The sequence below is a fragment of the Pimephales promelas genome, chromosome 23 (genome assembly GCF_988280905.1).
Source record: "Pimephales promelas chromosome 23, fPimPro1.hap1.1, whole genome shotgun sequence".
In the NCBI taxonomy this organism is placed as follows: Eukaryota; Metazoa; Chordata; class Actinopteri; order Cypriniformes; family Leuciscidae; genus Pimephales; species Pimephales promelas.
Window position 1 is genome coordinate 12437992 of NC_142791.1, and position 26946 is coordinate 12464937.

The following is a 26946-nucleotide window of genomic DNA, read 5'->3' on the forward strand; positions in this document are numbered from 1 at the left end:
TTGGGTATCGTTTGAATTTGAACGATTCTGATTCCGATTCCGATTCCTTGTTTCGATTCCGGTTCCTAACGATTCTCGATTCCGATTCTTTTAAGAGGCAGGGTCAAAAAAGTTTAGCTAACCTTGCTAACCAACGGTCTTTCTGAAGGAAATACTCCTTTTGTCACAAATTTTGCATTTTGCCGAGATTTCGTTATTTTTAGAAAAGTGAAGCCACACTTTGGACCGCCGACGTAAGCTACTCATGTTCGACTCGGGCGGTTATGCCAACACTTCCGGTAGACGCTTCTTCGTTGGTGTTGTTCAGCGGGTTCTTCTTCCGCTCGGCGGACTGTGAATATCGAAACTAGGAATCGAAATTTGAACTTTTGAACGATTCCGGGAAAAACTAAAAGTTAGTCCCGATTCCAATCGATACTCGATTCTCGATACCCAACCCTAATTGTGACATAGTAATTCATTCTGGCATTTTTTGGGTTTCAGTGGTTATTTGGTTCTCTTACAAATATTTGTAAATACAGCACTCTTTCATTTACATTTTTACATTGCAATTAAGAAAAAATAAATAAATAAATAATAATAATTAATCATAATAATTTCTTGGATTCTTTTTTTTTTTTTACGTTTTTTTGTGTTCCCCTTAGTTCCTGTTTCCCTGCACTGTTTAGTTTCGTTTTCCTATAGGGTTTCTGATTGTTTTACGCTATCTCACGACCAATTTGTACAAATTCGTATGATTGATTCAAAAGTGGCTAATTAGTAATTCATACAACCTCACTCATACGAATTCGTACGATTTGTCTAAACCCACGTGGCGGTTATGTTTAGGGGCGGGGTCAGGGGTAGGTCATTCGTACAAATTCATACGAAATGGCTAATTCGTAAAATATGTACGATTTAGCAAAATCGTAATTCGCACAAGTGAGGTCGTATGAATTGTTACGAATTAGCCACCTCGTAAAATTCGTACGAATTCCCGTGAGATCGGGTTGCTATGTTTGTTACTATGACCCTGTTTGATCCTAAAAATAAACTAACTTATGCATTGCATATATAAATATAAGTTTGACCCATATCTATCATCCAGATTTTAAACAAATTGAATGAGTTTATGTGATCAGCTCTACAGATAATATACTTTTTTTTTTTTGTCACTGGTCACTGCATTATACAACTTCTTTTGATTTATTACAGTCTCTTCAGTTTAGGAACTTCGTAAAGAACCTGACAAGCTCCCAATCACTCTAAAAGCTGGAAATCTCCAGGATTTTTGACCACAAATTGCAAACAGTGTGACGGCGGGAGGAAAGAAAAAAAATATTGGCATACATGGAATTCCATTAAGAAAGTTCACACAGATCCATGCCAAGCACAGTTGCACAAAAACAAGCAGGCGTGACAATGGGGTGAAGGGCACTTTAGATCTTCATTCATGATCCATATCACTTTGTCCACCAACTACAGAATTGCAGCCCATTCTCACTCCCAAGGCGTCACCTAACTGACACCTTGGGAAGCATTTGGACATGCTTCAATATCTGACGCTTTAGGCGCCCTTTAGCGTCAGTTAGATGACGCCCTAGGATCGCGTGTACCCTACCCCCACCCCACACCTAAACCTAACCGCGTCCTCTAACTGACGCTTTCCTTTAGCGTCAGTTAGATGACGCCATAGGATCGCGTCATGTAAGTGACGCTAAAGGGCGCCTAAAACGTCAAATATTGAAGCATGGTCAAAGGTGACGCCTTGGGGTGAGAATGCGTTGAGAATTATTACTTTGTCAAACAACAAGTGCTTGCGTTTTCAAGTGTAATGCAGTGATTCTGTAATTTCCTCATTAAATTAAATGGAAAGCCACTGCTCAGTTGCTAAATCACATATGATTGTGTTTAAGTAGCCTATTCCTCATACTGTTTACCAAAATGTTGCAAAATGTAGCACAATTTTTAAAGTGCTGCTGATGTTGCCAAATGACTGAGTGGGTGTGTATGAGGTAAACCACAGAGACACACAACACCAGTTCCCACATTATCATTTGTGATCCAAATGGGCAGAAGGTGAAATTACATCGATTTGAACTATGTGTGCTAAGAGGCCACATATCACGCGGAAAGGTGGCCTCATGTTTGTTCGTTTTCTTAGCATTTGTTATGTTCCCCTTGTGAGCTGTCATGGATGTTGACTTTCACAAATATGCTACTGTTGATGAAATTCAATGAGTCATGATGAGTGATCTGGAATTGGTTCATTTTGAGTTAAATTACAATTATTTATCGAGAAAAGAATACAGAAAATGGGAGTTAAAGAACAGAACAGAACATAGGCTTAAAACAGACATCTGACTGTCCTGGACACAACAAATCAGATTATGTTGTTGTAAGAGGACTCATTGTGCTCCATCAAACATCTTTTCCCCCACATTAAGACGACTTTATTATTTTAAACCAATCTGACAGGCATCTTCTGTAATAATGGCTCTTGTACATCTGTCTGCTGAAAAGCAAATGACATCTTGAAAGCTTTCCTGTTGTACCGAGATAACTAATCAAGATCATGCTGTGTCCAGAATAAAGACTACCCACAAAAGAAATTATAAAAGTTGTTCGTGTCGTGTGGAAGGAAATTAATTATGTGTTTGCAAAGAAATTAACCCTTTTGTCAATAATGCATTCACAATAACATGCGGGTGTCACGCTCAGTTGCAGGAAGGAACAAGAAGATGATGATCAGGTAAAATGGATTTAATAATCTACACTCGAAAAAGTTGGCACGACAGCCCGCGGTGGAGTCGATAGGAGCCAAGGTTGATGTGGCCAACGATATTCGCGGGACGGTCGACGGAGACAAAGCCGATGTTAAGGGACAGCTTAGAGCCGAGAACCGAGCAACACCCCTCGCACTGGAGACCTATAGGCAGAGCCGCGCCGAAGAGTGTCGAAAGTGGAACTAGAGCGCCCGAGGGCTGAGGTAAAAATAATTGTCAGTCAAACCCGCCTCATTTCCTTCAGTCAGGAGGATTTGTGTGGAATACTATAAGCGGTTTGTGGGATATGTCGATGCGACGTCCATCTCTTCTGTGACAGGCTGTGTCTGCTCCTTCAGAGGACTGAGGAGGCCTTCCAGACGGGTGTGGTGTAGGAAATTGATTAAAGAAAGACACAGACAAAAAAAAAGAAAAAAAAAAAAAGACTCTAATCAGTGTTTTCCTGAGACGTTACTCTGGGAGAACAGAGGAAGCTGAAATAATCTAAACTGTCCTTTTCTCTAGAGATTCTTGAGATTCAATTTTTGATTAGTTTTTTCATTTTGTATGTGACCGCTTGCCATTTTGTCATTATTGCAGGAAGATTTCTCCAGAATCTCCTTGGTGCTGCTTTAGTTTTTGATGAAATAAGAAGCGTATATCTTTGGTGTATAACTAATGGTATGACTAATGATAAGATTTGCTTTAAATGGCAGTGTTTGGTACTATCTAGCATTGATGACATTGTACAAGTAAAAACAGCATTTCTGAGAATATTTTGTGAATAAGGAACAGACACAACAACAGCAGTCTTCACTAAATATGAAATACCTTATTTAAGTAAACTTCATGAGATTATAGAAGTAGCTGTTTATGAGGAACCCACATAAGCAGCAAAATGTAGACTTACTCCTACTTGACACTGATGTTAAAATGGGTAGTCTGGTTGGACGAGCCAATGAGTAGCTTAGAACATGCAGCTGGTTTCTACTTTAGACTTGCTACTAACTAGTGTAGACCATCTGATGACCAGCTTTAACCAGCTTTTGACAAGTTTAGACTAGCTTATGACCAGGGGTTTCATTTATAACGGTTGCATACGCACAAAACAGGCCTTAAAAGAGGCGTACACATATGATGCATTGTGATTTAAAAAAATGACTTGACAGGGAAATCTGCGCACATAGACGCAAACTCTGACCCATGCGTAAGAACATTCTGGAGATGGAGCAGTTTGGCGACACTAATGGTGAGCTGGACTTAAATGGCTTTTTGGTCACTTTTAGACAGAAATTTAAAGAAAATGACACATACAGCAAGATAATACAAATATAATTTCACTCACCTAGCCTATAACTTGAAGCAAACATCCGTCCCTTCTTAAATGTCCGTGCGTCAGGCTATTTAGTGAAGCTGACTGCTGTAACATATACTGTATCTGACAGCAGATGAAAGAAAACCGTAAATCTTCATTATGAGTACTAATCATAAATACAGTGCATGTCCTAACTTCTAATTTCAGTTTAGCAAATTTGCTTTCATTGTCTTTCACAAAATCAGGGCCAGGAGGCATTGTAGTAGCCTATAGTGAGGAACTGAAAAACTGGATGCAGGTGGAGCCGCGACAGGTTGTCGTGGAGAAGGTGCAGCTGTTGTATAGATGTAAGGCACTCTGGGATGCTGGCAGGTTGGCGTGGGAGCTACTAGCTGTGGCTGCACCCGAGACTGAAAGGCAGTTCCAGCATCGTCATAGTGTATTAAGCAGTAGTGGCACAGTCTCTGCTCTTGTAGCATGTTGGTGTTGGCGCACGGTGGCAGGTAACATATCAGATGAAATTTGTTATTACAAAGGGCGTGACGTGACTTGCTGTGTTGATACGAAACCAGAGTTAAAGTGCTCTGCCTCTGCAGTGTGTGCTTTCATTTATTTGTGTGGGACTCACATGTCCTTGTCCTTTGGTATGTAACTCAATGTCATTTGACTTTGAGGAATAGGAAGAATGACTTAATGGATGACATAATCCATGGCACTGATTTGATATAAACTGAATGTCAAACATATTAACTTTTTCTTTTCACCAAATTACCTCTAAGACATTGCCTTTCAAACTGACCTGTGAGGGACCAAGCTGGCAGGCATGAGGAGTCAAAAAGTTGTCAAAAGTTTTTATTTCCAAAAAACAAAAAACAAAAAAAAAAAAAAAAATTATTTCACAAAAAAACAGAAAGTTCTGGGCCCAGGTCAACAAAAAGAGGTCAACTAAACAGAACTTAGCTCAGGTAACATTGGTTAAACAGAACAAAACAGACCTAGCTAAACTTCTTCTTCTTCTTTTGGTTTTATGGCGGGTTGCGAACCAACTATAAAGGCGCATACCGCCACCTACTGTGATCGAGTGTGAAAAGAATTAACTAAATTCTCCTAAATTCTATTATATAACCCACTATTCTTAATAAACCCCATGATTGCCTTTATTTGTTTTCCTGAATTTGGACCATCATTTACCTAGCTAGCTAAACTGAGACGTGCAAACTTATATAGTGGCTGATCAGGCCTTTCTGACACAAAAGGAGGTAGACCAACACATAATATATAAACAAACCACAATAATTACAACACATGTCAAACCAACGCTACCGTATATGAACTAAGGACAAAGCAATCAAATAAATCATAACAAAGTATAAATAGCAAAGAAAAAGAACAAAACTCAAAAATGTAACACTCAGCCACCCCCATGAAATGGGCATACATGGTGCAGTCCAATTAGCCATTCCCCTACTTAAACAGCTGAGAGTCAGTTGCAAATCCTTTTGCCTGTCACCCAGCCGAAGATCCCCAACAGCAACTTCCCAGGAAATGGTAACTCAAAAAGAAAAGCCATCAACTTCACAGAATGTAGCTTAAAGATAAAGAACCTGAAATTAGCAACATGACATCATGACTTTTGCGTAAACATATACGCCACTTTCGCGCCAGGTGGCGTGTTATCTCTACGCATTTTGAGCTATCCGCGTGTATCCGCGTGTATGCGTATATGTCTACGCCATTAACGTCCGCGTCATTCCGCGTGTCCGAACACGCAGTCAAATCTCCAGTCATAAATGCCATTAACCCCAGTGACGGTTAAGTTTAGGGATGGGGTTGAGGTAAGTCATATCTTTTTCTTTCCTAGGATGGTAAGGGAACAGTCATAAATGCCATTAACCCCAGTGATGGTTAGGTTTAGGGACGGGGTTGAGGTAAGTCATATATTTATATAACGTTAAGTCAACGGCGTTCATAAACACGCTGAAAGGCGATTATGCGTCTTGATAGCACGCCAAAAATGGAAATACGAATTGGTGTGTCATACACACGCTACTTCATGAGATCAGTCTGGAAATTAGCTAAATTGAGAAAGTTAACTAAATGTGTGCACCCAAACAGAAAACCAAGTCAAATAACTAATAAAATATTTTTTAAAATTATGTGTATCCAGTTATTTATTTTGTACAATATGTAATGTGCTCAAAGCAAATGAACGTTACCCGAGTTGAAGTTTACATGTGTGGCTGCTAGTGCGGCCATCACAGACCTTAAAATGATAGTATCTTGATCAAGTGACTAACTTTTGACGTCAAATTGATATCAAGGTGCCTGCTGGTGCTACTGTAGTCTTTGATGAAGAGCAAGGTAATGTATATGAAGCACAATAGTGTCAGAATAACTATGACTATAGTGAGCTTGTGTTTGGTATCTTGCACCAATGGCATTGTAGCAACATAATAACAGCATTTCTGAGAACAGAAATGACTAAGCAAGACTGCGAGAACAACAGTGGAAAAAATACATTTGTGTTTTTAACGCAAAGACGTTGTCAACGTTGTTTAAAATGCACCCTCAATCACATGGATCCGTGGAAAAAAAAAGCTTTCCAATTGATCCCATGCCAATGTGGTTGGCTATGTCTCTTTGTAAGAAACACTATAGACTGGATGCATATCAAACATGACATCACAGTTATCACACATTCACATTTTTGTGCTTTATACAGTGTCATTTTAAAACACATCCACTTTGAAAGACGCTTTCAGCCTTGTCAGGCCCCCAAGACATTAGTTGAAAACAGAGTCATGTAAACGGCCCTTACACAGACTAACATAAACCAGCTAATCAACTGGCTAATGACCAGCGCATTATCAGGTTGGATCAGCTAATGGCCATCTTAGACCAGCTAATGGCTGGTTTAGACTGCGTAATGACAACACTGGTTGGTAATGACTATTTAAACCAGTTAATAACTATTTTAAACCAGTAAATGTCCAGCTAATGACCAGTTTAGACCAGTCAAATATGTACATTTATAACTATAATAAAAAGTATAAATCATTGTTTTTATTATTTTTTTGATATTTTTGAATTGTGTCTAAGTTCTTAAAAATGCATGTAGGCTAGCTATATAATATTACTAATGCATAAAACTTTTTTCTTCTATACTAATTCAGCAAGGCTACTTCAATCTGAATAAGGAAGAATCCTCCCCTCGAATGCCCAGCTAAACCCTCCCTCACCGTCCGTCACCCCTCATCCTCTCAAACTACGCATTGTAAACTCAAACAAAAAGTTAAGACAAAAGGTGTGAGATCTGTAGACTTGCACTGGGACATTGACTTTGCAGCAGAGGAAATGCCCTCTAGCTCAGTCCGAGAGTAACTGAATCGAGACTTTGCCTCCAGAGAGTCGGCTTGCTGCTCAGTTGAGTGTTTGCGCTTCTAAGGGAATGAACCTCGTATCCTGGCTCTGACAGGGAACCGGGAAGATGCTTTCTGGAGTCTATCATTTCACACTTGCGGCGCTTCTTGGTAAGTTTTTTTCTTTTATTGTGTCCTATTTTGGTTTCCATTACATGTTTGCTATTATGTAAAAAAAAATCCGAGAGCGAAACTGCGCGCATTATTTATTCGGTGCATCATTCCAAATTCTGAGGATCATAGGCTACATAGCCTACATCATTTATTATTGACGATCTGGCTTAAGGCTATATGCACGTTTCCCTAATGCGGTCTGTTAAGATATTCTGAACATTATTTATTTTGTAGACGTAGATAACATTACTTAAGCGCTTATTTACGCGGCGTTTTTGCGCTTCACACCACGTCCATGCTTGTACAGTGTGTATAAAATGTTTCCCTCACAATGCAATTATTATTATCACGTTAAGAGCAAGTGGACATTTATTTTGGTTACTGAGATTTTGATAGTCTTCTGCTTTCATTATTATCACCATAATTTTAAAGGTGCACTCTTTTTGATATCATTGAGAAAAAAATAACTGAATAAAGACTCACATCAGTCTTCTGGAATAAGCTGTTTTATTCTGTAAAGCAGGTTTATACAAGCTACACAGTTGGGATTACATGACCTGCTGCCTTGTGCAATTAAATAAGTTATTAATATATTATAACAACAACATTATTATCTTTAATTTATATGGCACTTTCACTTTCATACATCCAAGTCAATAGGTGTCAGTAAAAAGTCCATTCAACTATTAGAATGAATTAAAGCCATTTAAACAAACAATCAAAAAAACAAAAAAAACAAACAAAAAAAAGCGTACAGAGGGGACCTTTAAATATGAATCAATATTTTGGCTGTTGTCCGTGAAGCTGCCTATTGGCAACTTTTTAATCACCGTTCATGTAAAATGTAATTAATGTTATTAAATGGCAACTTTTTATGAGGAATAGCAATCAATGTACCCTTACTGTTTACCCAAACGAAGAGAGCTCAGATGTGTCCTTGGGTTCAGAGTCGTAGGAATGCATGTGATGCAGGCGCGTGACGTGCGTTAAGGAATTAAGTTGTGGATGCAGCTGCAGATAGAGGTTCACTTTGACTCACATTAGGTGCAGGCTCATCACACCATTGCTTCATTCATACACTTAACTCTAGTCTATATTGGCTAGCACACTTGATGGTCACTACCTGTGTAAATACTGGTTTTATGTTAGTGTAGGTCTTGTCCTTCACCTGCGCTTAGATCCTGCTAGTTTACAGATCCGTACCCTTGTGGACAACAGGGAAAATCTATATTTGGCTATGAGAGAGAGTCTCCTCCAGAGACCCAAAGACCCAGATGTGGGTATTGCAGTGGCAACATTTAAGCCGTGTGAATTCCTAATGGAGATGAACGTTCAAGTGTGTTTGGTTTGAGACCAGAAAATTCATCTGTTTTCAGTCAGCAGTGTATATGGATGTGTGGGACATCACAGACATTTCACACACATGTCTAAAGGGTGTGGAACATGATATAAAAAGCTGTATTGAGTATTGGGTCAGAATAGCTTTACAGTAGGTCTGTTAAATGCTGACTCAGAGCTGAATTTTTATAATTACCTTCCTTCTGTTTTCCTAATTGGTAAGTACATAAAATTGAATAAACAAAAAACGTAAAACCTTACATTTTAGATGACTTTTCTGTATTATTATGTTGATAAATGGTGACCACAATGACTTAAATCTCCCTTAAAATTCTAAAATAACAATTTTCAAATATTTATTACAATAGCCTGCCTGCTAAATATCTATATGTTTGCATATTTCACTTATATTTACTACATTGTAGACTAACGCATACATTAAAGTTCATTTTGTGAATGTTGAGATTTTTTTCCATGGATTGTCCAGTGTTTATCTCCAGGCTTTGACAGGAATGCATTCCTACTGCATGTGCTTCATGTTCAAAATGCCTGCACTGTCTAATTTCATTCTTCCATGATGACACAAAATAAGATATTTTGAAAAATGTGAAACTTCGTTTTGCACCCCATTGACCTTCACTGTAAGAACAAGAACATTTATCAAAATATGTTATTTTATGTTTCACAGAATAAAGAAATTAAATGATGGCAGAAATGTATTATTTTTTGGACCAACTATCCCTTAGCGCAGAATCATTAACCTTGCTTCACTTCATCGAGTGATTTGTTTTTTAGCCTGTGCATCTAATATGTCTAACTGTAGATTCATTCCAACCCTTTCGTCTAATTTAATAATGTGCACCAAAAATAGAGTCATTAGGAGTTGAATGGTCAAGTATAGAGTGAGGCGGGCTGAATTTAGCCATCCACCAATCCTCTCGCTGGCATTAAGAAGATCTCCATAGTTATAAATCTAGAGCACTTACTGGCAAGGGCTTCAAATCTCCCAGAAGACCTTGCTTTGAACTGTCTTCTTCCATACTTGGAAACTTCGAAATGGCATTCCATTACATGCAGACAAGCCCCAGTCTTCTCAAAGGAAACACTCGGACTCATAATTATAGCAGAGTATGGCTGTTGACAGTATACATGGTTCATGTACTGTACTGTTCCTGAGAGAAGTAATCTGGAATTGATGGTACCCAAAAGAAGAGCAGGTTGTCCATGGAAAATATCAAAAAAGTTTGGCAAACCACCTAGTCTGAGAACTGGCACATAATGGGCAGTTCAGTTTAAATGATAATAATAGATATAATTACTGCTTTGGTGAGCCTCCAACTTAAACAACTATTCAAACAGCTACTGTGTAAACATTCACATTAAATATGATACGACTATGCGATTTGGAACGTTTCTCATTAATTGTTGTGATAAGGCTTGTTTTCCTGCTATTATGACATGATCACAGGAAGTATTCCATGTTCCAGGGCATTTTAAACATTCTTGCTTGCTGGGAAAACTGCTCCTGTCATCTGCTTTATGCCAGTAGGCTGTCAAGAGCTGAAAAAGTACTGCTGGTTGTTTGGGCGAGTGAACCGGAGGCTGGCACATCTCTCTCTGCTGCTTTATTCCTCTGATCCATCAGATATGCCAGTGACTGATGTTTCTAATCCCATCTGCACATACTTAGCTTCCAGAGCTTCAAAAACATCCCCAAATTTGATCTACAAGTGACTTTGAAAGTCTTTCGTTTCTAGTTGTTCAAAAAACAAATGCGCTTATAGAATGACAAGGTTTATACAGTAGTTATCTACAATTTGGGATAGTTCACCAAAAAACACAAAGTCTTGAAACTCTAGATTGCACAGTGGGCTGATAGGTCCTTAACTCAATCTGTTTGCAATCACATCATTCTTTACGGCACAGCTGATTGGTTCCTGCTGTATCAGTAGCTAATAGAGAATGTCAACTGTCAATGGAGAAATTGTATTGAATTTTTACTTCCGGCACCGGCTGTGGGCGGGACTGTGATGCTATAAGCTGCTCAACATTCGAGTATTGGTCAACATTTATTAGCAGTTTGCAATGTGCTTTTTCAGAAACCCCCCCTCTTCCCCAGCTCCACCTGTATAGATCTGCAATGGGTAATTCATGTATGCTATTGTTAAACAGCAGGGTTAGGGTTAAGTAACATGTCCAGTACTTGATCTGCAGCAATTACCAATAGCAGCGGAGGCGTTGCAGATCTATTCCGACAAAAATGTGTCATAATTTACTCACCCTTAAGTCGTTTTAAACATATGACTTTTTTCAAACAAATGTATTTTGAAGAATGTCTTATGTGATTTTGTCCATACAATGTCAATGGGGTCCAAAACAATAATATTTTTTTTTTTTTTTTGCAACGGTAGAAAGTCCTAATGGTTTGGAACGACATGACATCCTCACCCTGGTGCACTAGAATTGAACTTTTGTTATAAATAGTGCATTTGACTTATTTTTTACTCCATTTCTTATCTAACTTTCTTGCATGTTTGAAACAAACAACTGTGATCTCATCATGCACTTAGTTTAACTTCAAAAAAGATACATAGGAAATAACACTTCTGAGACCGGAAGACTATTATTGTTCGCGTTTAAAGATCTTTGCACCACTTTGTAATAACTATGAAGGGAAACTTGCAGTAGATCTCACTTTCCTGTCCTGCGTTCTGCTAGTGCAAAATGAACATCTTTACCGTTGTTTTTTCTCAAATGCTTAGACATATTTTACTGAAATGAAATCTACTGTATATAGTTTCTCAAAACTGTAAGTACAAACTGGAAATGTTTTTGGAAAAAAAATCAGACAGTTTAAAACTTAGTTAATTTAATTTAAGTCAGACTTTGCCTTCATAAACATCATAAAAGAACACTCATTACACGCTGTCAGATTTAATAAAAATAATATGACTATGGCCTCTTGCTACAGCAAATGAGATTTTACAGAGCAGCCTCAAGATATGTTAAACCTGGCAACATAATACTACAGTAATCTACATGAATTATTATCATGCTAAATAGAAGACTATCACATTTTAAACAATTCTTAATTTTTTTTTTTTTTTTGCTTACATTACTGGGTAAATTAAGCATGATTTAAAGAAAAATATCTTTGCAACTATCAGTTTGTAACATTTTTTTAAACAAAATACTACGAATTATATTTCTTAGATATTCAACCAGACACTGTGAGGCACAGTTTAAACGACAAATATGCAATTACGAGACGTTTACAAGAAGTTACTGTACTTCATCTCTCTTGTTTCTGTCATATACCTTCTCGCTTTCCATAGAAAGGGTCAACTGCAGTAGCACAGATCACATCAGACACAAATGTTTGGGTGTTACATACCAGGAGGGAGCCAGGCGGTTACAGGGTTGGGTGTGAGAAGGGAGAGGGATTTGTGATGTCAGATTTGTGATGCTGTTTCAGAAGCGCTTATTCTTATCTTTTTAAAGCAGGATTCCTTGAAATGAGTACTGTAGTAATGAAACGTTACCCTGTTCTCACCATTAAATGTTCAGACATTTTGAAACATCTTAAAAACATAACCCTAGGGGCACAACCTGGTGACCTCTCTCTCAAAGGCCATAAACCTCACAGTCACAGCACAAAAATAATGAGAGGGAACTGATTCTATACAGGTGCGATTTCACCCATGTTTTGCTGTTTATGAGCTGGCTGGGAAACTGTGAACATCATAGTATACGAGTATCAGATTCAGGACAGTTGACAGAACTTTCAAATTCCATGTTGGGTGTTTTTGCTGTCATCACGACTCGCATTTTTTGATTACGTTTTTATGCAAATGTAAACTTTTGTTTCTCTGTTATGTTATGAACACCATTATTTAATGACTTTTTTTTCAAAATGTAACCTTATTTAGCTGATATAAGGTGCGTTCCATTCGACAGGGTCCCTACGCGGTGTTCACTGCTCCCTTACTCCCTGAACACGGTATCAGTTGAAGTGGACTTCATTGACTTCTGTGAAGTGATGTATCGATGTTCCCTTATTCCTTATGCCGTTTACGAACTGACATGTTTGTTCCCTTCGAATTGGAATCTCACTTAAGATGGTGAAATACCCTGTGAAATCCACTTCGCAGTCCACTTACGGTCGAATGGAACGCACCTATAGTGTGTGGGATTTACAGCATCTATTCATGCAGGTTATTTGTTATGCCAGTAGGTGGCGACAAGTTACTATAAGTGAGCAATTGAATCATCCATTCAACCGATTCGTTAAAAACTCCTGATTCATTCAGGAACGAACCAAGTGGTTGGCTGCATCCGAATGCGCATACTATAAAAAAACCCCAGTAATTTATAGAATTCATAAAACAGTTTGTGAAAAGTAAATGACCTATTACTTCCGGAGAAACCACGGGAGAAGACTTGTGAAGTAACGCAACTAATGTATAGTTCAGATGACAGTGACAACATTCATACTACACACCTTTATACTATAGAATACACTTTTTTAATGTTCATGAAAGAATTACTTTAATGAATTCTACAAAAGAAATACATACTTAGGCCCTGTTTCCACGAGAACGCTCGCGGGTGAAAACGTAAAAATATTTTATCGGATGTGCCTTTCGTTTACACGGCGACGGCGTTTTTGGGGCTTAAAAACGCAAAAAAGTGTGAAAATCTCCACGAAAAAAACGCTCCACCGCCGCGTTCCCGTGTAAACGGTAAAAACCCAAAAGTCTGCTCGACAGTGAAGGTTGTATGCAACGAAGGCGCGTTGACTTGGTGTTGTTGTAGTATGCACTCCTAGCTGCCTGGAGTGCATACTACATTGAATTTCACACACTTTTGCGTCACCGTTTGCACGCTGATTTCCCACACAAAACGCTCGTCTAAACGCGGAATAAAGTGATGACGCAACACCACTTTTGCGTTTTCTCTTCAGAATTGTTTTCGTGTAAACATAGCCTTAAAAGCAATGTGATTTCGAACGCACTTTTTAAGTATATTTAATTTTCTGAATCATTCATTCAACCAGTGATTCATTCTGCATTAATTCACTACTGTGTCACTCTTTCACTAAAGCTGGTGTTTGGATGTTTTTGTTGGCAGGCAAAGTAACTCTTAATATTGTGACTAAAATCAAAATGTAAGTAACTCAATGTTAACTTCTTGTTTATTGAACTGATGGAAAAAGAGAAAAAGAATGTGCAAGAGAAAGCTAAACACTGTTCATCTTTATGAGCCTTTTTTATCTGTCATGTGATTGAACTTCACAGGGTGTTTGCGAAGTAAAGGCAAGAATGCCCCTATTATGATCGCATTATCTCCACTTAAGCGCTACAACAAATAGCATCTCTTCTAGATGCAGAAAAGTAAATCTTTCAGCCTATTAATAATGTTGACGTGATGCACGACAACACAGAGCTCTTGTTTTATCAAGCCTCTAAGGCGCACTAAATAGAAACATCATCATTTCTCTTGCCATATCAATGTTTTTTGCTACTGTATAATGATATCTGATGTGTGCTTGTATATCATATATTTGCATTTGCTGCCAATCTATAAAATACTTCAATTTTTTTCCCCATCTCGCCATAATATCTGGCTTGAACTTTGCCCTCTACAGAGATTTCATCCCCATAGACACATGAATCAAGTACCATCCGGGACAACTAGGCAAGCTTTGAGATAAACGGCCACTCCAGCTGTGAGACATAAGTCAGAGCAAGTACATGATGTAGGACTGCTAATTTCAGCAGCGTGTAAAACGGCAGTGTCAGGGAATGTTGGCATTCAGCACAGCTTCAGGAAGTGAACTGGATAATGTCTGCTGTAGTGAATCGAACTCCCCTCCAGCGGGACAGCAGAACTAGCTAACTGTTTCCAGAGCCGCGCTATAGCACATGTGATGTTCAGTGATTAGCCACGGGGGATGTTTCAATTTATTCTCATGCTGCAGATAGACACACTAACCTTTTCCTTTTGGAAGGAGGGCAGCGCTATTTTGTTTGACCTAATTAGCAATAATTGCTAAAACGTCTACAGTATTTTGTCACTCATTTTGCTTTCTGATTGGAGGGGATCTCATAATATGAATATGTCCTGGATTATCAAACACAGATGTTTTTTTTTTTTTTTTTTTCATGGTCTGGGAATATATTTATATAGTTGTTCAGTCTAGAAACGAGGGCGCAGGGCAGGCTAATAGGTCCTTTACATGCCATCTGGATGAAATGGACTTCAGAGGCACAAGCTGCGGCACAAGCTGATTGGCCACTGGTGATCCTATACAGCCAATGAGATTGCTTCCTCAACGTTTAAATTGTCTGGTTCATTGTTTGCTGTCCTCTGACACCTCCCACCTCCCCCAGCCCCAGCTCCACCTGTCTAGATAGATCTGCTATGGGATTTACAGTATGTATGTCTATTTATACAGCAGCAGCATATCTTACATGCTCACAGAAGTGTGTCTGTGTATCTATTAGCTGAAGCAAGTCCATATTTGTTTTGCAGTGTAGCAGATATAGGCAACCAAGAGCAAATACATTAACATTGCCATGATATACAATAAAATGCTAAAACTATTCAGAAAGTTGTCATGATTTAATAAACTAATGCAAATATATATATATATATATATATATATATATATATATATATATATATATATGTTTAATATTAACTATACATTTTACATTTGATACATTTTGTATTAGCAATATATTTTGCCCATTATTTGTATTATATACAGTAGGCATATATATATATATATATATATATATATATATATATATATATATATATATATATATATATATATATATGTGTGTGTGTGTTGTCATAACATCAATTGTTTCCATGATAGTGATTCTCTGGCCATATTTTTATTTTGGTTGATATGCAGGAAGTGACCCGCTTTACCCCGCACTGTGTATTTTTAGTCTTGAAACAGTTCTGTGTGATGTTTGAGCAAGCCTGGGTTCCTGGCCCATCTGTGCCCCGTGTGGCTGGACTGTGTGGGAACCACAGTTTTCGGGGAGTGTCTGGGTGTGTTTGTGTGTGAGTGTTTGCACAGGGTGGGCGTTTGACAGAGCATGATCAGGGGTCTCTTTCCCTGCTGGTGCGGAGGAAACTGGAATAAAAGCTTCTGTAATCAGCAGGGAGCATTATGTCATTCTGTGGGCGTACTTTTTCATGGCCAATAAAACGCTCATCCTCCAGAGGACACTTCTGTAGGCAGAGTATTCAGGAACAGTATATTGGGTCTGCGTGGTGAATTCACTAAAGAGTTCTGCCACTTTCACATGCGACATTTCAGGCTTATTTACTAATCCCCCGTAAATACAACTTAGCAAGGTTTTATATTTGCTTAAATAAAATGATTTTATTTTAAATATAAAATATTATTATTATTATAGTAGTAGTAATAGTTATAGTAATAACTCTACAAAATATTATTAATATTGTAATATTACTATTAATATTATTATTACAATATTTTGTAATTTAAAAAATATTATTACAATATTTTGAGCCTAATTGTTACTAATGTTTATTTAATAACCAAATTAATCTGCTGTTTTCTTTTTATGAATTAATTGGGTAAAAGAATATTTAATTGTCTGGATTTTATGTTATTCCATCTTTCACCCAATGTTGTCCTTCAAACAATGCGCACATAACAAAGATAGTAAATGTATCCATACCATTTACAGTATGTGAAATAAAAAGCAACATATTTTTTTTACACATTAAAGGTGCATTGTGTAATATTTTTGGAGGATCTGTTGACAGAAATGTAATGTGATATACATAACCGAACCGTTACATACAGAACCGTTATGTTTTTATTACCTTAGAATGAGCCATTTCTATCTACATACACCGTGGGTCCGCTTGCATTGAAATGCGTAGACATGTTTCTACAGGAGCCCTAAACGGACAAAGGTTTCGTCACTATGTTGTTGTTCATGCAAAGAAGTTAGCTAAAGTCAGCGAATAAAACAATGGCAAAAATGATAAACAAGCAACGATAATAATCGCAATAACATGTCGTTTCACTGAATAATCAAGGAAAGATAATTTCTTAGTTTATCTTTGTAAAGAAACCCTAATTGCTTAACTGGCTACTCTCTGTTGATGACGACATATTTTCCTGTCGGCCACCGTAACTTCTGTTGGTTGCAATTCACAACCTCACCACCAAATGCAGCTAAAATTACACAGTGCACCTTTAATGTCATTATGTTTATATTGAATGTACTTTTTTCAACTGTGCTTTAGTTATTGATCTATCAACTAGCACGAAAACCCTTGAAACCACATAGCAACTCCCCAGCAACTAGCCCGAGTAGTACCACAGAAACCACACAGCAACATCCTATACCAAACGAAATAGCAACTGCATATGACAATCTGTCTGAGAGACTTAAAACCTTCAAACTTAAATCTTTTAAACTTGGTACAAACTTCAAACTATTTCAAATTCAAAATTTCAATTTCAAGCTCTTAAAGCTGCTTCAACCTTAAAACCTTCAAGCTTTTTAAACTCTCTCTCTCTCTCTAAACTATTTCTAACTTCAAGCTTTTACAATTACTTCAAACTTTCAGGCTTTCTCAAGCCAACATCAAAGTTTGTCCACACACTTTACTCATCAATTATATTATTATTTTAACTCCATAAAAATGAAGAAATACAAATTACTGTCGTTAAATACAATATTGTCTATTAAAAAATGAATATTTGATAATTGTAGGCCTAATAACTATGTTATTTTACACTGAAAGTTACAATGCTACTTATGTCTTAAATTCTTCACCATGGGTTTGCAAACACATGGTTGGGGAACCCTAAATTAAACAAAAAATACAATTAATGAATTAATGAATTAATAATTTTGTTAGGCCATTACATACTGCTTATAATTTAAATAGTTATTATTGGCTTTTTATTCTATATTGTCATTTTAGTGAACCAAGGAAGTGTATCCTACATTGTGTGCATGTCTATCAGCCCCTTTGGCCAGGAAAGAAAGCGACAAGGAGAGTGTGTGCATGAGGACACATTTACTTGATTATCTTGAGATCTGCTTTGTCATGAAAGAGCATGTGTGAGCCAGACAAGGCCTCGTTTCTCAATCACACTGCACTCCTGCTGCCAGATGAGCTGATTTAAAAGTCTTAACACAGATAAATCCGACACATTGCCGGCATTGGATGATTAAATCTTACAGCTTTATACAGTTAATCACATTTTGGCACTACACATATGACACATGATCAAACCTGAAGGGGGAAGACAGTGTCATTTAATGTGCTTTGAACTTGTCTGCAATATATGCTTGGAGCTTTACCACTTTAAAGAGCTTTTAGAGATCCAAAATGTGTTCCCAGTTTTCTTGCCACATCTCCATGGATACCAAGGCATGCACCATAAACATTTGGGCGTGATGATAATATTGTCATGATGTCACTATGATGTCATTGCGAAGTGTCATCCAGCTTTGTTAGTTATAATAGTTTGGCAAAGTCTTCAGAAATGAAAGAATAAACACTAAGTTGTTTGCATATTGTTTTCGCTCAGTTGTGGATGTGTGTAGCCAAAAAAAAGTCATACTTTAGCCTTGCATGTGTTTGTAAAGGATGTCCTGTTAAATAGAAATTAACATTCAAATGAAACAGGACTAACAGGAAGTGCTTTTGATCCATGTGTGAGACTTTTGATACTTTTGATAGTTGATGCATATCAAGACAAAAAGGAAGCATCAACAGAAGAGTTGCTTTCTGTATTGAATTTGAATAATGAAAAGACTGTATACTAAAAAGAATGACAGGAAATGTGTTTCCGTTGAGTTGTCCTTACAAGCTGCTTGCAGAAACATACAATGCAGCCGATTCACAAACAAATGAATATTCTTAGCAAGTTATTTTTTTTAATGAAATGAAACATATGCAGCACAATAAGTGTAGTTTTTGGGGTCTAAAAAAATTACAGATATTTTTAGAAAGGACTTGAAGACTTATTTATTTCATCAAGCTTTTGGCATTTGATTAGGTCTGAGAACTGTGAGGGATTTGTGGTTTGATTTATCTCGGTATCATGTCTTGATGTAATTTTATGTCTCTGTGTATTATTTATTGCCTTGGACACTTTGGTCCATTTTAATGGTTTTGAAAGTGCTTTATAAATAAAAATTGAGCTGAGTTGAGTCTACTATAATAGGTTTTCATGCTTAAACACACGATTCTTCACATATATGTCATTGTTGCAGCTCCTCTCTTCTCAGTCTGTCAGCAATGCTCCGCTTAGTTCCTGTTTCTACGAAGCCCCTCCTTTTAAAAAGCTCAATTTGCTCTGATTGGTTGTTGTGATTGGTAAACCGCTTTGTGTGTTTGGGAAATATCACGCCCCTTACCATAACCGCTAGGAATAATGTGACATGTTCAATCCTGGAAGAAAACTCAAGACTACAATGGAGGCGTTTCAGGGAATTCAGAAACAATGCGCACTGATATAGACTTTGTAACTTTACAGACATTTTCATTGCTAAAGCAGCAACATACACACTATAAAGAAAGTTAAAAATGTAAAAACTGCAATATAGGACCTCTTTAAGAGTGAGACAGCTGAATCTTGACTGTAAATATTGCTTTTGTAGAGCCGTGATCGATGCGTCTGGGCATCTCTTCTCCATTCGTGATCAATGCAGATGGCCTCTTTGGCTGGTGGCCATCTTGAATCACCTAATTAACTTAGTATTTTCTCTATACTGCGAGTTGAAATCAATCAAGTCTATTGAGAGAATGGATGAAACTTTTCCATTCACCATAATCATGAATCCAGCGAAAATGACTGAAATCTAATGCAAGAGTGTTTTTAAGGGTGCATTCCCAAGGTTTCAGAGATTTGTGTGTGTCGTTGTGTTTGCATAAGCGCTGTGTGTGTGTGATTTGTAGCGTGTTTGCAAAGCAGCTCGATGTGTGCTGCGAGCACGCCCTGCATTAAACCTCAGCAGGAAGTCTTGCCTTTTTTTCTCTCGTTACACATTACAAACACCCACTTCATTAAGAGAGAAGTCTACATCCTCCTGGTTTAGAGGATGGTGTGTTCGTCTGTGAGGAGATAGACGTAGTCGAGGAGGAAACCAGCTGTCCGGTTGCCTTTGGCTCTCGATGTCTTTGTTTACAGAATCAGTGGATTGCAGAGGAAATTCATTCTGTTTATCTAACTTGCAAATCCGACCCAAAACAAAACAGCTGCCCCTCAGGATGAGAAAGGCTCATGTGTTGGCACATTTCTTCTTCTTCCTGTTCTGCTGCTTCTTCAGTGTTGTCTCTGTCTGTCGTCTTCTTCTGTCTCTTTGTCATATTTTCCTTGCTCTTCTTGCTTTTCCAAAACATCAAATACATGCTTGAAGACTTTTGTTGTTTATCTAATTTGCGAATGTTCTTCTTCAAGTTCTTGTGTTTTTCTCAACACTATCTCACGACCAATTCGTACGAATTCGACGCATGATTAAAAAGTGGCTAATTCGTACTAATTCGTACGACCTCACTCGTACTAATTCGTACGATTTGTCTAAACCCACGTGATGGTTAGGTTTAGGGGCGGGGTAAGGGGTAGGTCATTCGTACGAATTCATACGAATTGGCCAATTCGTAAAATATGTACGATTTAGCAAAATCGTATTAATTCGTACGAGTGAGGTCGTATGAATTGTTACGAATTAGCCACTTTTTAATCATTCGTCGAATTCGTACGACTTGGTCGTGAGATCGGGTTGGTTTTTCTTTAGATCTTTTTCATCATCATCAACATCGACTTCTTTCTCTTATTATTATTTGTCTTCCCAGCAAACAAATTTAGGTTCTGGGAATGTTCTGGGAACGTTAGTTTTTGGTTCCCAGAACGTTCCTAGAACGTTCCCTTCAGGTTTATAAAAATGGAACCTACATGGAACGTTCCTATAACGCTCTTGATTGGTTCCCAAACAGGATTAAACAAGATGTTTGCTGGGTTAATGCTCATTGATTTTCTTAGCTTCTCCTTTGAGGATTTTGCAGCTTCTTCTTTAGAATCATCTTCCTTTTCTCCATGTTTTCCAACTTCTTTTTCTCTTTTTATTCATTGTATTCATCATCTATTTCATGTTTCATTGTCTTCGTGTACTTCAGCTTCCTCTTACCTTCTTCTTTCTTTTCTTCTTTTCCCAAACAGATTGATTAATGTGCAAAATAAATGTGTTCTGTTGCACATTTTCTAATGATCTTCTTCAGATTCTTCAGTGTTTTTATGTTCCCCTTCTGTATGTTATTTATCATCTTCATGTTTTCCAGATTCTTCTTGGCCTACTTGAGCTTCTTTTAAGACTTCCTTTTCAAATTCTTCTTTGTTCTTTTCATTTTACATCAATTTCATCTTGCTTTGTCTTCATATTCAGATTGTTCTTAGTCTTCTACACCTTCATATTATTTAGCATCTTCATGTTTTTGTTCAGCTTTTACAAAACACATTGCGGAAATTCATCCTGCCTATCTAACTTGCAAATCTCACTAAAAACAAAGCAACTGTTCCTCAGGCCAAGACAGGGTCAGCACGTCTCTAATGGACATGTTTCTTCGTCTGCAGCTTATTTTTATTCTGCTTGCTTTTCCAAAACACTCTGGTTCTGTCTTGCTCATGATTGGTCAATATGGTCTTTGGTCTGGTTTTTCAGATGTTCACCCATCATCCACATCCTCCTCAGAAGGCAGACTCAATGGAAACCGGGTTTGGAGGGATAGCTGGAAATCTTAATTCCTGTTGAGTGGACATTCACATGAGGCGTGCCCATGGGCACACACTGCCTCTCTGTTCCCTCACTGAGTCATGACATAAGCAGTGAGCCCAAAGTACCAAAGCCCTCCATATTATTCTACATTCATTAGCTCAGAACATGACTGTTATCAACAACAGACATTAGGGAAGACGCACAACTGGCTTTCTGTCTCTCTGTCTCTTCGTGTTCTCACCCAGATCCAGGAACACACAACACCACAGTGATTTGTTAATCTTCACAATTCATTTCCAAATCCAGAAATTGAATAAATCATGACAGGAATTCCATGTCACACAACATGTGAAAAGGCTCTCTGTGGCACTGCACAATGAAGCATTTAAACACTATATTTAGCTCTCCTTTTATATACAGTACTAAAAGACAGATTTTGGTTGTCTTCATGAAGAGGACATTGTCCAAGAGGTCAGGCCGGCTGATCCACATTGCTCTGTGAAATTCCTCTGCCTACTGTGCGTGTATTGCTCCCTGTAGAATTCGCATGTTTCATTCCCACACAACTGGGCATGCACAACTGGGACCGCTTTCTCTCTCTCTCAAACAAAGGAAATGGAAAGTTTTTGTGTTTATTTTCTTGATGTAAATTATTATTCATCAAAAATATTTAGCAATTAATAAACTGAAAATTGCATTAACTTGCTGTGTTCCATTCATCTTGTTTTGGCAACAGAACAAATTAGGAAGTTAGACTTCCAATCAGAGATTACATTTAGTTATCAAATAAATACTATTATTATTGTGGCTTTTATCTGCTCATTGGAAATACATCTTTAAAGGAGTAGTTCACTTTGAAAAAAAAACTTTTGCTGATAATTCTCACTCCCCCCCATGTCATCTAAGATGTCCATGTCATTCTTTCTTCAGTCGAAAAGAAATTAAGGTTTTTGATTGAAACATTCCAGGATTTTTCTCCATATAATGGACTTCAATGGGAACCAAATGGTTCAAAGTCCAAAAAACAGTTTCAGTGCAAACTGCAAACAGTTCAAAGGGCTTTAAACAATTCCAGAGGATGAATAAGGGTCTTATCTAGTGAAACAATCGCTCATTTAAAAAAAAAATTTATAAGCACAAACGGTCGCCTTGCTCTGTTCTGTGATGCGTGTTCGTTACTTTCCTATTTGAACTCGTTCATAAATATGAACGAATCTTTTACCGAGTCAACTCGTGCATTTCGTTCGTTGAATGAACCAAATGACATGAAAAAATATTTGTTCATTTTGATGAACGAGTTCGAACAGGAGAGTCACGAACGCACATCACATAACAGAACAAGGTGACCATCTGAGCTTATAAAACTTTTAAATGAGCGATTGTTTCACTTGATAAGACCCTTATTCATCGTCTGGAATCGTTTAAAGCCCTTTGAACAGTTTGCAGTTTGCACCGAAACTGTCTTTTGGATCTTGAAGTGTTTGGTTCCCATTGAAGTCCATTATATAGAGAAAAATCCTGGAATGTTTTCATCAAAAACCTTAATTTCTTTTCGACTGAAGAAAGAAAGACATGGACATCTTGGGTAACATGAGGGTGAGTAAATTATCAGCAAAAGTTTTTTTTTAAAAGTGAACTACTCCTTTAAATGGACAAACTCATCTTATAAGATAATATGTAGAAGATAAAGTGACATACATTACTCTGTTATATGTTTTCTTGTATGTTTATTGTGTCTTTTCTTTGATAGTTCTCCTGCCGTGGTTGTCATGTTTCAATGTGGACGAGAAGAACAAGATGTCATTCAGTGGACCAGTGGAGGACTTGTTCGGATACACCATCCAACAATTCGAGAACAGTGAGGGAAAGTGGTAAGCTACATATTATTTCTATAAATGCTCTACACCGGATGTGACTGTTGATGTGTCGCATTGTGCCACGCTACAACAGGTAGAAGCTGTCTAAATTTTGTCCTTCCTATGAGAAGTATCGCAAGTGCTTGAAATGCATCAATAATAGTATGAGGCATCAGTGTCTGGGATTTGTCATGTAGTTTGACCCATATCACTGATTATAATGGGGTCTATTGTCTTTTGTCGCACCGCTCATGTTAAATTTAATTTATTTTTAAGAACCTTTTGATATGAAAGTTTGAAAATCTGCCCTTTATGTAGCCTAAAGCCTAGTTCACACTACGTGATTTTAAGCCCGATTTAAGCCCGATTTGCAAATCGTTGAGTCGCCGACAAGTCAGGGTGTTATCGCGTGCAAATCGCGGGCGATTAGCGGACGATTAACGCTCGCCAATCAGTTAGTGTGAAAGAGCCAACAACGCATCAAAGACAGCTCGTAGACAGCTCGCAGACAGGTCACCGAGCTCAGAAAAATATCTAGCATGCTAGATATCTCGCGCAGTCGCGCGACTCAATCTCAGTGATGTCATGAGTACAGCCAATCATAGCAACGCATGGGTTGAGGACACCAGGTAAATCTTACTTTTTCTTTTTTGCATTTTTTTTTCTCAGAGCAGATCGTCGAGCAAACAGTGTGCAGCACTAGTTTCTGTCTGACGTCCATATTCGCGTGTTGTGTTCTTCTCTGCAGTTTCGCGTCATTTCTGGTTCGTTTTATTGCGTGGTTTTTCATTACAAAACATGGTTTCTAGATCAGATAGAATCGTGTTGTTGTCAACTCGTTATTTGTTTGATTATTTTCAGGATTTAGACCGTATTATAGTAGCTACTGAAACAGCTCTCATTGAGTCACAAATGATATGCTCTTATCATCCGATCGTGGTTGTATCTCTATGTAGTGCGTTGTTAACTCGTGTAGTGAGTTACCTCCTGTTGTGGATCAATCACGTTGTGTTGTGTGGTGTGAACAGCTAAACAACTTGAACACTCATGATTTCACTGAGAGCAAGTCATATAGTGTGAACTGCACAGTTCAGCCCGACATTTTAAAATCATGTAGTGTGAACTAGGCATAAGTAAGCAGTTAGAATATTCACCATTCAAAATCGAACTGACTGCAATGTCATTGTATGTATTTTATTTACATTCTGAATTATGATTGGTCTTTGATTCCTCTGTTTACCATTGTGCACACTCAACAAAAGGAATACAGAATTTTATTTACTGTACACCATATTAAAAATACTCCATGATAATGCTAGAATTGTCATGGTAAACCTGAGCACCACTGATGTAGTCTGCTTTTGTAATGGCTCTTGTTTTTTTTCTTCTAATAAAGACATCAAGCTAATGCACTCAGGCCTGCTAACTCCATTAAGCATATAAATAAATGGAAAAGATTCCCTATTGTAGGAAATAGTTCCACTCAGTAAAACCTTAGTGAATTCAGACATCTGTAGCCTCTTAAAAACTGGTCCAGCAGCAGGTTTTAGCTCTGCTTGTAAAGGTTAACCTTCTACCTCCAGAGAAACACCTCAGCTGGTGTGAAAACCCCAAGACAGCTTTACATAAACCTCTCACAGGTGGCCTTGACTGAGGTAGAAACCTTTCCAATAATCTGTTCACGGTCGTTATATTATTTGACTGAAGTGATTTGGATAGATTTTACAGAATAAGAGGTTTTTTGATGATCAAAATAACAGCAAAGTTGAAACAGAAAAATTTGATTAATCTCAAGCTTGAAAAACCATCAATCCAGCCATCCAGAATGTGACTTTTATTTGGTTTGTTTCTCACACAAAGCTGTCATAGGACATCAGAAGACTTGGAATAGTTGTCCATGGTGTTTTTTTGGTGCCATTTTGGCTTTTTCGTTTGACTTGACAGCCCATTCACTGTCATTGTATGGAAAAGAGCAGCCAGGATTTACGCAAAATTTCTCCTTTTGTGTTATACGGACGCAAACCACCACAGAACTCTGTTTTTCTCTCGCATTAGCGAGTTTCTGTTTCACAATTCGGACTTTATAACTTGAAATGTGTCTCTTTTTCAGAATTGTGTGAGAAAATTGCAATTACCTTTTTCGTTTTTTACTCCATGACGGCAACAAGCTTCCATAGATTTGAATATTAAAGGATAACAAAATTAGATAAAAAAAAAAAAAATCAATCCCTCAAATATATTGTAGACTATAAGGTGACCGGTGTCTGTTGTAAGCAGTGAAGATTGTGTTGTATCCACTGCTGTGTCAAGGCCCATTTGTGCACAGGAATGTTAATGACTTGACTTGTTTACATGCTTATACAAGGATGTCTACTTTTAGCACTGTTGTCAAAAACCTCCATTAGAAATCTGAGGAACACGGCGAATGTTCTTCATTTAGCTAAGTGCACTCAGATGTACCACAGAACATAATGAAACCTAAACAGCCTTACGTTATCTCACGGTAAAGCACATAAATCACAGTGGGGTTCAAGGGTAAACCATCACATATCCGTCAATATAGTAGTCAAACTCTCTCTAACTGTTTTTGTGATGAAAAGAGAAACTCTTTGCTCCCCCTCGTACTGACATTTCACATATGTTCCATTTGACTGTAATATTTAAAAATAAGCATGTGCATATTTATGTTATGCTTTTCTTTCCCACTGGAAAACTGGTGAATCAATCAATCAACTGCACTTTGGCTCAGCGGGCTTCCACTTTCTCACAAATCCCAAAGGTTTGTTTTGTGGTCAGGGATTAATGACCCCATTCTCTACTTCCTGCTTTTTTTTTTTTTCCTGAAGGGTTCTGATTGGTTCTCCTCTTAACGGACAGCCGGCCAACCGGTCCGGAGACGTTTACAGGTGCCCCGTGGGACAAAACAAAAGTACTGGATGTGAAAAATTCAGTTTGTCAGGTGAGAGGTGTCCTTCCTGTTAGCGGTAATGCAATTTGTGTTTTTCCATGGACTATTTTTGCTCATTACTGTGTACTCTTTGTTTGTATTCACTGTGTTTATACCAGAAAAAAAAAACGTTTACAGGAAGGGGTGACAGACATTACCTCAGTTGCTCTGAAATTGTCATAGCTTCCAAATTAGCACTTTGACTGTCTCAAACATTACTGCTTGACTCAAGGGTACTAGTGGATTTCAGAAGGGAAGTATGCCATCCACCGACATGGCACTTTGGTTCATGAGTGTACAAACTCCTCCAGATTTGTAAAACAGGTTGTGAAATCATTTTCCTTTTTCTTTAATTTCCAAAATAACACACTTCCTCGGTGCATTTCCTATAAAGTCAACATGAAACTGTTTATTTTCAAAAT

General features: G+C 37.8%; 1 protein-coding gene across 3 annotated transcripts in view; it reads left to right on the forward strand.

Moving 5' to 3' along the window:
- Positions 1 to 5563: 5563 nt before the first annotated feature.
- The window catches only part of itga1 (integrin, alpha 1), a 46092-nt gene continuing 24709 nt past the window's right edge, over positions 5564 to 26946 (forward strand). The window contains exons 1-5 of one of the 3 annotated variants that reach the window (XM_089126174.1): positions 5564 to 5607; positions 7233 to 7363; positions 7464 to 7589; positions 23472 to 23592; positions 26424 to 26536. In XM_089126174.1, coding sequence (XP_088982300.1) covers positions 7547 to 7589; positions 23472 to 23592; positions 26424 to 26536 — 277 coding nt within the window. In that variant the 5' untranslated portion in view covers positions 5564 to 5607; positions 7233 to 7363; positions 7464 to 7546. Of the gene's footprint in view, positions 5608 to 7232; positions 7590 to 23471; positions 23593 to 26423; positions 26537 to 26946 lie in introns of all 3 variants that reach the window. The other 2 variants (XM_039675443.2, XM_089126175.1) reach the window with 2 other exon arrangements.